This window comes from Phaseolus vulgaris, chromosome 5 (genome assembly GCF_000499845.2).
Source record: "Phaseolus vulgaris cultivar G19833 chromosome 5, P. vulgaris v2.0, whole genome shotgun sequence".
In the NCBI taxonomy this organism is placed as follows: Eukaryota; Viridiplantae; Streptophyta; class Magnoliopsida; order Fabales; family Fabaceae; genus Phaseolus; species Phaseolus vulgaris.
This window is the reverse complement of record NC_023755.2, coordinates 9,627,179-9,641,937: the sequence shown is the minus strand read 5'-3', so window position 1 is coordinate 9,641,937 and position 14,759 is coordinate 9,627,179. Positions and strand designations below refer to the sequence as shown.

At 34.1% G+C, this 14,759-nt stretch overlaps 2 protein-coding genes across 2 annotated transcripts; both read left to right on the top strand.

The window, feature by feature from the left end:
* Window positions 1-495: 495 nt before the first annotated feature.
* LOC137835110 (cytochrome P450 72A68-like) lies at window positions 496-3,258 on the top strand. The gene is made up of 5 exons (XM_068643455.1): window positions 496-914; window positions 1,557-1,774; window positions 1,856-2,100; window positions 2,211-2,598; window positions 2,684-3,258. The coding sequence occupies exons 1-5, from the start codon at window positions 647-649 to the stop codon at window positions 3,113-3,115; spliced, it is 1,551 nt and encodes a 516-aa protein (XP_068499556.1). The 5' UTR covers window positions 496-646; the 3' UTR covers window positions 3,116-3,258.
* An 8,097-nt stretch (window positions 3,259-11,355) lies between these two features.
* LOC137833940 (uncharacterized) lies at window positions 11,356-11,967 on the top strand. The gene has a single exon (XM_068642010.1). The coding sequence runs from the start codon at window positions 11,356-11,358 to the stop codon at window positions 11,965-11,967; it is 612 nt and encodes a 203-aa protein (XP_068498111.1).
* The last annotated feature ends 2,792 nt before the right edge of the window (window positions 11,968-14,759 follow it).

Sequence of the window (14,759 nt, the reverse complement as noted above, 5' to 3'; positions counted from 1 at the left end):
CCATATCAAATTTAAACACAGATTTTGGCTCATACAAGGGTCAACACATGACAAATAACACGGATCACCTAATACAAAACACACAACATGAATGTTTCACTTAATAAAGATCTGAATAGAAAATGTATTACTTTGGTCACCAATCCCTAAACCCATAGTGGAAGAGAAGCTAGAGGAGAAACCTTGAGAAGAAAGTGGAAGATGACGACACTTCAAATTTAAAATAATTTATTTATGTTCAATTTAAATAAACTTAATTTTCTATATAAATTTAAAAAACACAAATAATCATAAGTTTAATGAATAGTCTAAAAACAAAAATAACTTAATAATAAAGTTTATTTAATACTAAAATGAAAAAACAACTTCTCAACAATTATTTTTTAAATAAAATATCATATTAAAATAATAATATTTTTAATAACTATTTAACTATTATTTTTTAAATAAAATATTAAATTATAATAAAAGAATAATATTTTTGAATATATAGTTAAGGGAACTAGTTTCAAGATGGAACTCATTTCGAGATGAAACTGGTGGTTTCGAGATATCATAAGTAGAAGCGAGCAACATTCAACTCTGTCATCAACTTTGGTTTTCCGTGTTTAATTTTTTCCACCAAACCAAACATTGCGAGGGAGAAATGGAAGCAGCGATTTTGATTTTGATTCTGCTACTGGTTGTGATATGGGCATGGAGGATGGTGAACTGGTTATGGTTGACTCCAAAGAGGCTTGAAAGGCTTCTTAGAGAGCAAGGCCTCGAAGGCAAACCATATAAGTTTTTCGTTGGAGACACGAAGGAGATTGAGAAGATGAAAAAGGAAGGGTTATCTAAACCCATGGATCTCTTCTCTCACGACATAGTGCCGCGTGTGTTTTCCTTTTTCCATCACAGTATCAACACACATGGTAAGCTTATGGTTCATTCTAGTATTGTCTTTTTGCAAGTCTTGTTATGCATTTCCCAATATTTGTTCATGAGTTACATTCGGATAGCATTGCATGCGGGTAGAGCAGATGTTTGTTGTCGCAGATTCATATCTCAGGGATAGCTTTGCATGCAGGTAGAGCAGATGGTTTTTTATTCTTACTTGCAGATTCATATCTCAGGGATTAGATTTGGATAGCTTTGCATGCAGGTAGAGCAGATGTTTTTTTGTTCATACTCGCAGATTAGCATCTCAGGGATTAGCTTTGCATGCAGGTAGAGCAGGATTTTTCTTTTTATAACTCGAGAGATCATAGTGTTTTTTTCCTATAGATATACATTAGAGTTCATTAACATTTATTGAACCACTTAATTCAAAGTTTTCCTGATTGGTCCGGGTGTTTCTGTAAGTAAGGAGCTGGTCCTTCTCAGAATTGGGTCTTAATTTCTTTTGTTTTCTGCAGTCCTTCTATCGCACTGTACAGAGGAGTTTTTTTTTATCATGATTTCCAATTAATGTGAAACTGAAATAGCTACCACAAACAAAGTTGCCTATTCTCTTCAATTCTTGAATTATTTTTTCAATTGAATCCTTATTCGTATTGTTGGTTGATGATATGTAGGGAAAATTTGTTTTACTTGGTTTGGACCAATACCAAGGGTAATCCTGACTGATCCTGATCTAATAAAGGATGTATTGAACAAGATGAATGAGTTTGGAAGGATTAATATGCATCCACAACTGAAGTTCCTAGTTCCTGGTCTTGTAAGCCATGAGGGAGAAAGGTGGAGCAAGCACAGGAAGATAATCAATCCGGCTTTCAATTTAGAGAAGTTGAAGGTTAATTTGTTATTACTAGATATAGATTTTACATATTGACTTTACATGGAAAGTTTTAATACTTTGTTAATTCCACCTCAGAATATGTTCCCACCATTCATCAAATGTTGTGATGATCTGATTAGCAAATGGGAGGAAATGTTGGGTTCAGATGGATCTAGTGAAATAGATGTTTGGCCTTTTCTTCATAATATGGCTAGTGACGCCATTTCTCGAACAGCATTTGGAAGTAGTTTTGAAGAAGGACGAAGAATATTTCAACTTCTGAAAGAGCAAATTGAATTAACAGTGGAAATTATATCCAAAGTTTACATCCCTGGATGGAGGTAAGAATAATTAGTAAAGGATATTGAGATTGGAAAACAATAGTTATGATTAAGAATCAAAGAAGCATCATTATTAATATGAATTGGTTATATATGTTGAGTTGTTGTAGGTTTGTACCTACTACTAAGCAGAGAAGGATGAAGGCAATTGACAAGGAAATAAAATGTTCACTTACGGATATTATTAACAACAGAGTGAAAGCACTAGAGACGGGTGAAGCCACTAAAATGGACTTGTTAGGTATACTTCTGGAGTCAAATCAGAAGGAAATTGAAGAACAGGGAAACAATAAGAATATTGGAATGAATAATGAAGATGTTATTGCGGAATGCAAGCTATTCTACTTTGCAGGGCATGAGACTGTTTCATCCTTGCTTGTTTGGACAATGATATTATTGAGTATGTACCCTGATTGGCAAACACGCGCAAGGAAGGAAATCTTACAAGTTTTTGGCAATCGAAAACCAGATTTTGATGGGCTGAGCCACCTTAAGATTGTAAGTTTGTATTGTATTGTATTGTATTGTATTATCATATTCATATTGAATACCATGATGATCTGAAAGAATGTTTTTGCAACAGGTTACCATGATTTTGAATGAGGTTTTAAGGCTATACCCACCAGTACTTAGTCTTGCTCGAAAGGTTCGTAAAGATGTGAAACTTGGAAACCTATCATTACCTTCTGAAGTGCAAGTTTTCTTGCCAATACTTTTGGTTCACCATGATTGTGAGGTCTGGGGTGATGATGCTAAGGAGTTCAAACCTGAGAGATTTTCCGAAGGTGTTTTAAAGGCCACAAATGGTAGAGTTTCACTATTTCCCTTTGGAGGGGGTCCTAGGATATGCATTGGACAAAACTTCGCCCTTTTGGAAGTCAAGATTGCTTTGTCAATCATTTTACAACGTTTCTCATTTCAACTCTCTCCCACCTATACTCATGCTCCAACTGCATGGCTTACTCTTCAACCCCAATATGGTGCTCATCTCATTCTACATAAGCTGGAGACATAAATCACATATTCATTTGCTGCTACTTTTGCTTCCTATTATTTCAACAATGTATTCGTATTTCAACAAACCTTTTCATTTCATATCACTGCTATTACTTTATTTTCTAGTATTAATGTGAGACTGATGCCTATCATTTCTTCGAAGCACATCAATTTATCAATCTATGTATTCCTCAAGCTTTTAAATAACAATCACAAGGCATTCTAGTTGTTTGACATTGTCATAATTTACAAACAATTGCAGCTAAGACACAATATGCATGAATAAAATAATATTGATTTTGAATTAGGATTAAACTCAATGAATTGTTGGTTCTATTGTTTCAATTGTTTTAAACCATTACCGACCCACTTATATTTCGTTCCACGTTCGAGATGTATATGTCTCGATCTAAGGAATGGTGTTGTTGATCTCACACCCACTTCACATTATATACTCATTTCTTAAAATGATATCAAAGTCTATCATTATGATGTTTGTTGGGTTTATTATTTCACTTTGCAATAAATCATGGCTTGAGAGGTTTACAAAAGTCATGAGGAGTCTTCAATATAGATAGTTAAGGAGACCACACTTTTTTTATTAAGCATTTTGATTCAAGGGAAGTAACAATTTTGTTAGTATATGTTGATGATATTATTCTAATTGCTAATGATGGACAAGAATAACAAAAATTAAGTCAAATTTTTAGAGAATTTGAAATCGCGTTGGTCAAATTAAAATATTTCATAGGAATTGAAGTTGCTCACTCCAAGAAAGGGATTTTTATATCTCAACAAAAGTATATTACTATTTTGTTTCAATAAACATGTAAAATGGTTTGCAAATCAAAAATCAACTAATTGATCCAAGTACGAAGTTGGGAAATGATGAGGATAGTGTGGTTGTTGATAAAGAAATGTATCAAAGGCTAGGCTTTTTGATAAAGAAATGTATCAAAAGCTAGACCTAAATTTTTTTTTAGACTTTAGTAAATGCATCAACCAAAGAAGTGCATTTATAAGTTGCTATTAGGATTGTCAAGTATTTGAAAAGGAAATCAGGAAGAGGAATTTTGTTTAGAAGAAATAGGAATGTCAATCTTGAAGCATATATTGATGGTTATTATGCAAGTTAATTTGTTGATAGAAGATCAACTACTAAATATTGCACTTTCCTTGGTGAAAGCTTGGTAACTTGGAAAATTAAAAGCAAAGTGTGGTAGCCAAGTCCAGTGCTAAAGTAGAATTTCGAGTAATGGTTATAAAAATTATATTGGAATACTTGAAGAAAAAATGAGATTTTGAAGTTTATTTTACTATTTTTAATTCTGTCCTACTATGTTTAATTTGGTATTTATTTGGACCTCAATTATGTATATATTATCTTTATTTCAAATTTCAAATCCCATTATTTTGAGGATATTGGTTTATTAAGATTAAGGGTGGTGGAATTTTGAGACTATTTTGACATTTATTTATTTATTTATATATATATATATATATATATAAATAATAAGTCACGATCATTACTTTATTCTTGAAAAGCACATTGTAGCAATTATTTTTCCCAGATAGCACACTTTCTTCTAGGTTAGAATTTGGTCTTCAGGGAGTTGAATTATGATATGTGATTGGTTGCAATTTCCTTAGAATACGCGAGAATTCGAATCACATGAAACTGAATTCGGAGTTGGACTTTCTATTTTTCTTGTTTTTTAATTTTAAAATATTTGGGGAGAAAAATTATGAAAAAGATAAATAAAATACTAATGGTTTCAAATTAATTAATTTGAGGAAGTTTTTAATAAAAGTGTATAAAAATAAAAAAATAAATGAAATTCAGAAAGTTAATTAAATATAGTAATATTCTTTCAGGGAAAATATGTAAGTAATAGAAATTCATAAAAGTAGATGAAGCAGGTAAAATTTGTTTACAAATTAGGTGAAAAATAATAATTTTGAAAAATAATTAAGTTAAGAAGTAGTTAATTGGAAGAATAAATGATGAAGATTTCTTTTAAGATATATTTACAAGTAATTATGTAGTATTATTTTAAATGTAAAATTATAATATGAGTTGGTATTTGTTTATAAATTCACACATGACATAATATTTGATTCAAGAAATTGGGAATCCAACCAAATCATGTTTTCCACATCTTCATCGCTTGCAACAAGAATGAATTAGTAAATTTTCCATAAGGCAGTAATGGCATATGATAAAATGCATTTGTAACTTCTTCACCCTAAGTGTATATTAGTTAAGTCCTAGTAATCCTCATCATGACTAAATGTAATGTTATTTGGGAACCTACACAATGTAGACATCTCCCCTCATAATTAATTGAGGTACAAAAGGAATTGTACGCATTCATTTGTAACTACAACGAATTTCAAATTACACATCCTCTCATTCATCCAACTACACTCTTTTATATTAGAAGCACTGAAGGTGGGATAGGATGTAAACCTGATATGCATGGGTGGTTAGGGTGGCTCAAGACATGTGTGATCAGGTAAACATGCACTCAACCATGTAGACAACAATTGTCAACTTTAATGGAACGCATACCCAACAAAGATGACCTTGTATGACATGTTACCATGACATGCATTGGGTGGTTGGGGTGACTCAAGACACATGTGATAAGATAAACATGCACTCTGACACGCAAACAATGCTTGTCAACTTTAATGAAAATGCATACCCGATAGAGGTGACCTTGGATGGCACATTACCCTAACATACATTGGAAGGTTGGGGTGGCTTAAGACACTTTTCATAAGATAAACATGCACTCTAACATGCAGACAAGACTTGTCAACTTTAATAAAAACATATACCCAATTGAGGTGACCTAGATGACACATTAACATGCATTGGGTGGTTGGGGTGATTCAAGACATGTATCATTAGATAAATACGCACTCTAACAAGCAAACAAAACTTGTCAACTTTTACAGGAGCGTGTACTCAATAGAGGTGACCATGGATGACATATTACTCTTACATGCATTGGGTGGTAGTGGCGACTCAAGACACATGTCATCAGATAAACACGCACTTTGACACGTACACAAGACTTCTCTACTTTAATGGGAAATTTATTTTTTAAAAATTAGAATGTTTATGAAATTAAATAATTTTGACATTTGTACTATAAGTACATTGAAAATTAGCTTGGAATATATAATTATTGTAGCATTTAGTTTATATATATGTATATATATATTAATAATTTAATGTAATAAAATTTGAAAATAAATAAAGTAAGAGTACATAATTGTAGCATCAAAAGAAAAAAATGAACATTTATTTAAAGAGGAAATGAAAATTGACATAAATAGTTGTAAAATAAATGGTAGTTAATTTGAGTGACTTGTTTGCGGTCTCCATATTGTATAAGTTGGATTATTTTGTGTAACAATTGATGAAAAGACTAATTGTGTTGAATTGACATTGTTTTTGGGTTGTTGCATGTATAGTTAAGATTGTAACCATTTGAGTTTTCCATATGGTGGATCTTTTTATAGGTCATTCAATGTAAATTATTGCTTGCATGGAAGTGATGTGGTTAGGGTTTATGGAAAAGGTTGTAAGTGGGTTTAAAATACTTAGAATTTGTTTTGTAGATCTTCTAAACTCAACATACAATTCAATGGTTATATTAAAAGGGAATTGAGACTTACCAATTATCATTTGATAGGCATGGACATCAGTTGATATTTCAGCAACATTGTACGTAATTAGATCATGCTCATTGAGTTGAGGTTGTTGAAAGTACAAATTCTTGAATGTTGTATTCTTTAAAATGTCCAAAGTTGTGCACATTTTGTCTTTATGGAGGTTGAAGGTGCAGTTGTATGGTATCTAAAATAGTTTACAAGAGGCACATTGGAACTGCACATCGTCTCATAATGGAATAGTTCTCAATCTTAGTAATTTAAAAGTGTTCCATTTGAAGATGATAAAGTAGAATATTGATTCTTTAGAGAAATGACATTTGATTGGTTTGTTTGGGGAGGAATTCTTTTGGTTTAGGGCTTAGGTGTAATATATGATGGATTTTATAGGGTTATAAGTGTGCTATGTGAGGTTGACAAGTGCATGTTCATGTGCAGGGTAAATGTTAATGTGCATGTGAGGGTAACATGTCATCCAAGGTCACCTTTATCTAGCACGTCTTCCCATTAAAGTTTATAAGTCTTGTATATGTGACAGAGTGCATGTTGATTTGATGACATGTGTCATGAGCCACCTCATTCACTGAATCCATATCAGGGTAACATGTCATCAAAGGCTCAATATCGTGTTTGAGCCCATAGTTCAAGGTCAAAAAGAGAGGCACGTGATAAAGTTTTGGTCTTCTTAGCCATGATTTATTGTGCTTTTGACCCATTAGTTGAATGTGTAATATTATTTTTTCATTCTAAGAGTAGTGTGTCACTATATTCATTGTCATTTTTACCATGTGGAATAGTCTTTTTGAAGTCCCAATACCTTGTTCAAGCTTATAGTTTGGGGTCCGCAAGAGAGGCACATGATAATGTTTCACCCTTATTAATCATGATTTATTGCACTTTTTACCCATTAGTTGAGCATGTAAGTTCTTTTTTTTCTTCTAAAAATAGTGACATGGTGTTCATTAGCCTTTTTACTATGTAAAATAGTCTTTTTTTAATGATTCATATTGTGTTTGAGCTTATAGTTCAGAGTTAGAAAGAGAGGTACATGATAAGGTTTCGACATTATTGGCTATGATTTACTGTGTTTACCTATTAGTTGAACATGTAACATCATTTTTTTTTTCTTATAAGAACATGATCAATGTATTCAATGACATTTTTACTATGTAGAATAGTTTTCTTGAAGGTCCAATACCTTGTTTAAGCTTATAGTTCGAGGTCAGTTGGTCATGATTTGTTGCACTTTTGACCCATTAGTTGAACGTATAACATCATATTTTTCTTCCAAGAATAGTGTAAGTGTATTTATTTTCATTTTTACTATGTACAATAGTCTTCTTGAAGGCCCAATATTGTGTTTAAACCCATAGTTTAAGGTCACAAAGGGTTTTGGCCTTATTCGTCATCATAAGGTTCGGAAACCATCTTTATATGGTCTTTTTAACCATTGTTAAAGCATTGTTTACCGAGTTGGTCCGACCTTAGGGTTCGTCCAAGTAGATTTGTAGAAAACAAGATTACTTAGTTGGGCTGACCTCAGGGCTCAGCCAAGTCGATTTGTGGAAAACGAGATTATCGATTTGATCCAACTTTACGGTTTGATCAAGTCAGTCCGTTTGTAAAAACTATGATAGCGGAGTTGGTCCGATCATAGGATTTGGCCCTGATACAACCCAATTAGCAAGGAAAATGACCAAGGATACAAAAGACACTTCACACTTTGATCAGTCATCTCAACATACAAGACAAGGCCCACCAAATATCAGAAGGGCCTCAGCAAAAGAAGAACTGGGCATAAACCAGAACATCAAATGTTCTTTCTTTTGGTCTTCTTACAAGACAAAAATGTTTGTAAATAACTTGGGCTCACTTTGGGGGTCCAAATAGAAGAATAAACTAGAGTAGGGTGTGCTTAGTAATTTGAGTAGGGTGTGCTTAGTAATTTGGTGAGTTTTGTTCTCCTAAAGTTCTTGGGTCTTATCTTGGGTGTTTGTGCACTTCAACTGGGGACTCTTCACCACTCATCTTGGATTCTCCTCCACCTCCAAGTGGCGTGATTCCTTACTCCATAAGCATCTCTTATCTTTTCATCTTTTCTTTTCCATTTGGTCATCTTTTCCATTTCTTGTTTCATTTTATGTTCTTAATTCCACACTTGATCATCATCACATCATATAATTGTGTTTTTCTCTTTTCCCACTAGAAGTGAACCTTCACACTTATTTAACCACTTGGTTAAGTTCGTGTCCAGTGGGAATCTTCTTTGGGTTTTTCACCATATTTTGCTTAAAACAAAAACTCATAAACAAAAGTGAAAGCCATAAAAACGTGCAATCCTAAAATCAACTCACATCATGTGGTATCAAAACATAGTTTTAATTGTGCTTATCTTTTTAGAGTTGATTTTCTGCTTTAAATTTTCAGCACATTTCAATTCTTGGTTTTATCTTCAAGAAATTTCAATTCCGCTTTTAAATTCTTGTCATTTACAATTTCGTCTTTTTTTTCAATAAGCACTTTTAAATTCTGCTTTTGAATTTTTTTGTGTCATTTTTTTTCCTTACATCTTTTGCTTGAGTCTTATGTTCTTAGTGTTCTAGGAGTCTTAAATCCATTCTGCTTACTTTGATTTTAATTTTGAAGAACTAAAAAAAAATTAGAAGTTGTTTAAGTAGTGGTTGATTTAATTCCAAACATAGAATGCAATTGTTCATATGCAAGTGTTCAAAGATTAATCGAGTGGCTAACAACCCTCTCTAGATTTGTGCCAAGACTGATAGAGAAAACTAAGCCCATCGTACCTTTGTTATGCAAGGCAACAAAGTCCAATTGGACGGATGAATGCGAGGAGATATTTCTTCAGCTAAAAGCTTTCTTGGCATCACCCCCAGTCATTCAAAAGTCAAACAGTACAGAGCCTATAATAATTTATCTCGTGGTTTTAGAATATATCGTCAGGTCAACGTTGGTACAAGAGGTTGAAAAGGAAGAGCGACCAATTTATTTTGTCAATCGGGTACTGCACGACATTGAGTTGCGTTACCAAATGATTGAAAAGATATCCTTTGTTAGAATTTATGGCCTTAAACAAGAGGGGGGTGAATTGTTTATAAACGATTTTCGCAAACTTTGAAGGTATAATGAAATCCAATGATGAATAACAGAGAAAGAAATCAAGGAAGCCAAAGAACAAAATTGATTAAGTTTATTTCCAGAAAATCAACCGGTTGTTTTTATTAACAGTGAGTAAAAACAACTTAAAACAAATATTAAAGAGGGTGAATTGTTTATAAACGATTTTCGCAAACTTTGAAGGTATAATGAAATCCAATGATGAATAACAGAGAAAGAAATCAAGGAAGCCAAAGAACAAAACTGATTAAGTTTATTTCCAGAAAATCAACCGATTGTTTTTATTAACAGTGAGTAAAAACAACTTAAAACAAATATTAAAGAGTTCAGGGAAAGAGATAAGCACACAAACAGATTTATACTGGTTCACTCTTATCCCAAGAGCTACATCCAGTTCCCAGAAACCACTGGGTATCCACTATGCAGTCAATAACCAGATTACAAACACACAACCACCAAAGAAGTGATTTTGATCCCCTCAAGAACACACACTTCCTTTGGCACACCACAAATCAGAACATCCTCTGACTCTGTGAACACCAGTACTTACAGAATTACAAATGAAGAAATAAATAGGATTGATCACACCTGGTACAAATCAAATCAAAGTATACAACAAGTCCTACTTCACTCTTAGAAAAATATCCAAAGCCTTAAGCAATCTTGGAGAAAACTTGATTTCACAAACTAATCTTGTAAGAGTTAATGCTAGGAGCGTAAAACAGAACACTTATACTCCAATTAGCAAATGAAAACATTTATTATAAAACCCAAATCAGTTTCAAATCATTTAAAATAGATTTAACTAACTTAACAGAATTTTGTTAAGACAATTAAAAATATAGTCGATTGTTTTCTCGAAATAATCGATTGAATTGGTTTGACAGCAAAGTCAACCAAATTCAAATCTTCTAAAACCAGTTTCAAAAACCTTAAGTATGAAACAACCGATTGAAGCGATAAAACAACTAGTTGTTTTTCTGTTTCTTCATAAAACACTCTTTTCGAAAAGATTTGAATTAAACCAGCTTTGGATTCAAACTAAGAGTGAATTAAAAAATTCAAACTACCCCAAAACAAACACAACTAAGCTACAATCAACCTTCAAGCAATCCATGGAGATTTGGAGTCATCAAAGCTCTTCTTCAACATCCTTGGCATTACTATTGACTGCACGAAGAATGTGCATGTATTTTCTGATTCATCGCATAATAGTCAAGACTGACTATCCAATAATGAAGATACTAGCAAAGTCGTATCGCCTGGTCGGATGATTGGATGGGTCATATAGCTATCCAAATTTTAGATTCAGTATCAGCCAAAGGGGGCAATTAAATCTAAGGCCTTGGCTAATTTTATAGCTAAGCTCAGCCCTCATCCGACCAAGGATGAGGAATCTTGGTGGATCTTACATGTTGATGGATCCTCTAACCGTAGATCATGTGGTGCTGGAGTAGTGCTCGAAGTTCGGGTGACATCCTCTTGGAGCAAGCCTTAAAGTTTGATTTTAAAACATCAAATAATCAAGCTGAATACGAGGCTATCATAGTTGGCCTCAATCTAGAACTGGATATGGAGGCCAAACAACTTACTTGCAGAAGGGACTCCCAACTCATTGTCGAGAAATTCAAAGGAGAATTTGAAGTGAAAGAGTCTTTGCTCCAAAGATATTATCATTTCATCCAGAATTTGATTACCAAATTCATTAATGTAAGAATTGAGCATATCATTCGAGAACACAACACCGAAGCCAATATGCTTTCATGGTTAGAAACTGTCAAAAAGAAGGGGCTTCAACGGTCAATCAACTATATTAACCTCAAGAATCCCAATGTTGGCTCAAATAAGTGCATGGCGACCGAGGTACAAACAAACTCGATGACACCTATCAAACAATTTCTAGACAATGGAGATTGTGAAACACAACCAGAAAGGACAATGAGGCAGCAAGTTGCTCGGTTTGTGCTCAGTGGTCACGATCTTTATCGACGAGAATATACTTGGCCACTGTTAAAGTGCATTTCTCCCGGCCAAGCCGACTATGTCATGTGATAAATATATGAGGGGGTATGTGGAACTCACTCGGGGGCAAGAACGATGGTTACTAATGTACTAAGGGCAGGTTACTATTGGCCGACTATGCAGAGCGATTGCAGATAATTTGTCCGAAAATGTCTGAAGTGTCAAGAATATGGCACCCTATCACACCAAAACCCTGAGAATCTACATTATATTCTCCCTTCGTGGCCATTTGCAAAATGGGGAATGAACATCATCGGACCTTTCAGCCAGGGTAACAGATAGTGCAAGTTTCTACTGGTTGGGATAGATTACTTTACCAAGTGGGTAAAGGTCGAACCTTTGGCAGTAATGACAACATGGAATGTTCAAAATTTTGTATGGAAATATATTCTATGCAACTTTGGGATACCCGACATCGTCATCACTAACAACGACCAACAGTTCATCGACCGAGGACTCACTCAATTCTATGAGAAACTTGACATTAAGCACATCACGAGTTCAGTGGAGCACCCCGAAACCAAGGGTCGAAGCTGCCAAAAAAGTAATTCTCAATAAATTAAAGAAGAGACTCGGCCCAGCCAAAGGCAAGTGGACAGAGGATCTCCTTAAATTCTTATGGGCTTATCGATGTACATCATAATCCCCCACTCAAGAGACATCGTACAGTTTAACGTACAAAACAAAGGCAATGATTCCTGTTGAAGTCGGAGAACCCTCTCTATGACGATAAACATTTGATTTAAACCTTAATAAAGAAAGCTTATTGGTGGTTCTCAACTGATTAAAGAATTCAAAGATAAAAGCATAATAAGAGAGGAAGCTTGCAAGATTCAGGCGGTAAGACGATACAATTCAAAAGTAATGCCATAGAGTTTTCGAAAGGGAGACTTAGTTTGGAGGATGCGCAATGACACTCAGAAGAATGAAGGTATATTCTCAAGTAATTAGGAAGGACCTTTTCGCGTCGTAGAAACAGCGGCCGACAGAGCTTATTACTTAGAATTCTTATCAGGAAAATCTGTACCGAGAACGTGGAATGTCACGCTTCTCAAATTTTATTATAGTTGACATCTAATAAACAATTTACTCTTTCCGCTCAGTTGTTTTATCCCTAAGGAGGATTTTCAACCGAGAAGGTTTTAACGAGATACTTTAAATTTTATACATTTTGTTTCAGTTTGTTTATGATTATCACAAATTCGCATCAACTATTTGATTAAGGCAGCTGCTGAACTACTAGCAACACTACAAGAAAATCATGAAATAGAAACCAATTTTTAGAGACCAAAATAATTAGTTACAATGGGAACTAAAATAGAGACCATTTTAGAAATTAAAAAAAAATTAGTTTCTATTATTTTCTATTATTGTTAAATAGTTTCTAAGTTGGTATCTAATTAGCAACTAAGGTTTTAACTACCAATTATTTAGTTTCTAAATTTGGTAGCAAAAACCTTGGTTGCTAATTAGATACAAATTTAGAAACTATTTAACAATAATAGAAAATAATAGAAACTAATTTAGAAACCAAATTTCGTTTTAGTTTCTAAAATGGTCTCTAATTTAGTCACTATTGCAACTAATTATTTTGGTTTCTACAAATTGGTTTTTATTTCATGATTTTCCTGTAGTGCAACCCTTACCAAACAACACCTACGTGATTAAGTCAACCACTTAACAACTAGTGACACTTAACACTCAACTATACGGTTAAGGCAGTTGCTTAACTACTAACAACCAAACAACACCTATGTGATTAAGTCAACCGCTTAACAACTAGCGACACTTAACACTTATTCAGTTAAGGCACTTGCTTAACTACTATCAATCCTTGGCGGCCTACAATGACACAATGTGAACCAGTAAACTCTCATCACGTATATATGCCTTCAATTAAGGTCATCACTTTTACCGGTTCACGGTCCCTAATGGGTAATCACATAAAACCATAAAGCCTACTCAAGTAATTCACCATACGGTCGGCCAGCACGTTAAGTCGTATTCATGACTAACAATGCAATTGATTGATAATATTCGTGCGGTGCTACTTATAAAATGAGGAGCCTTTACCTTCATCAATTTATTAAGCTCAATTCATCGGTCAGATGAAACTATTACATTGATTACGACATTAGTCAAGTTTAAACAAATTATTCATGCTCGACAAGCATTATCAACGTTGATAGTTACTTACGTCATTACTACGACTTTGGTCAAGTTTAAATGCTCGACAAGCACTATCAATGTAGAAAGGAGTGATAATTTAAAGACATCGGATGATCAGAAACAATTAAACTAATATAGCACGAAGTGATAATTGTTTACTGCCCATATCCCGGGCGCAAGAAAATTTAAAACAATAAAAATTTCAGAAGATCAAACAACTCTTCGACAGAGCGTTCAACCTCGTCTTCTTGACCACCAAGATTTTCACCTTGACCTTCCTCATCATCTTTCGCCCTGACCGATACGACCTGCCATCAATCACATCCTTATCAACATCGTATCGGTCATCATCCAAGGGCACCTCATGATAGAAGGTTGCCTAGCGTATCCCCTAGAAGAAGCAATTATTGTTGATACGAAGGAGGAAGGCCCCGTACTCCTCTAGCTTCGCAGTCAAAGCTTCCTTTTCTTTTCAGATTGCAACTCTATTTCCAGCGTTGCCACCTTACCCTTGGTCGCCTCAGCTTCAGCATTTGCCTGGCGACATTTCTCATCCAGTGATCCCATGGCTTCAAGAGTTGATTTCAAGGAACTAGAGGATTCATTCAGTTCCGCCTTCAATTTGGCCACCACAAAGGTTGAGTTCCTTTTCA

Bases quoted from the DNA above. Each gene is read 5' to 3' on its own strand.
- LOC137835110 (XM_068643455.1), top strand. From the start codon at position 647: ATGGAAGCAGCGATTTTGATTTTGATTCTGCTACTGGTTGTGATATGG. The intron at 915-1,556 runs GTAAGCTTATGG...GATGATATGTAG, and splicing joins TCACAGTATCAACACACATG to GGAAAATTTGTTTTACTTGG. The intron at 2,599-2,683 runs GTAAGTTTGTAT...TTTTTGCAACAG, and splicing joins GGCTGAGCCACCTTAAGATT to GTTACCATGATTTTGAATGA.
- LOC137833940 (XM_068642010.1), top strand. From the start codon at position 11,356: ATGTGGTGCTGGAGTAGTGCTCGAAGTTCGGGTGACATCCTCTTGGAG.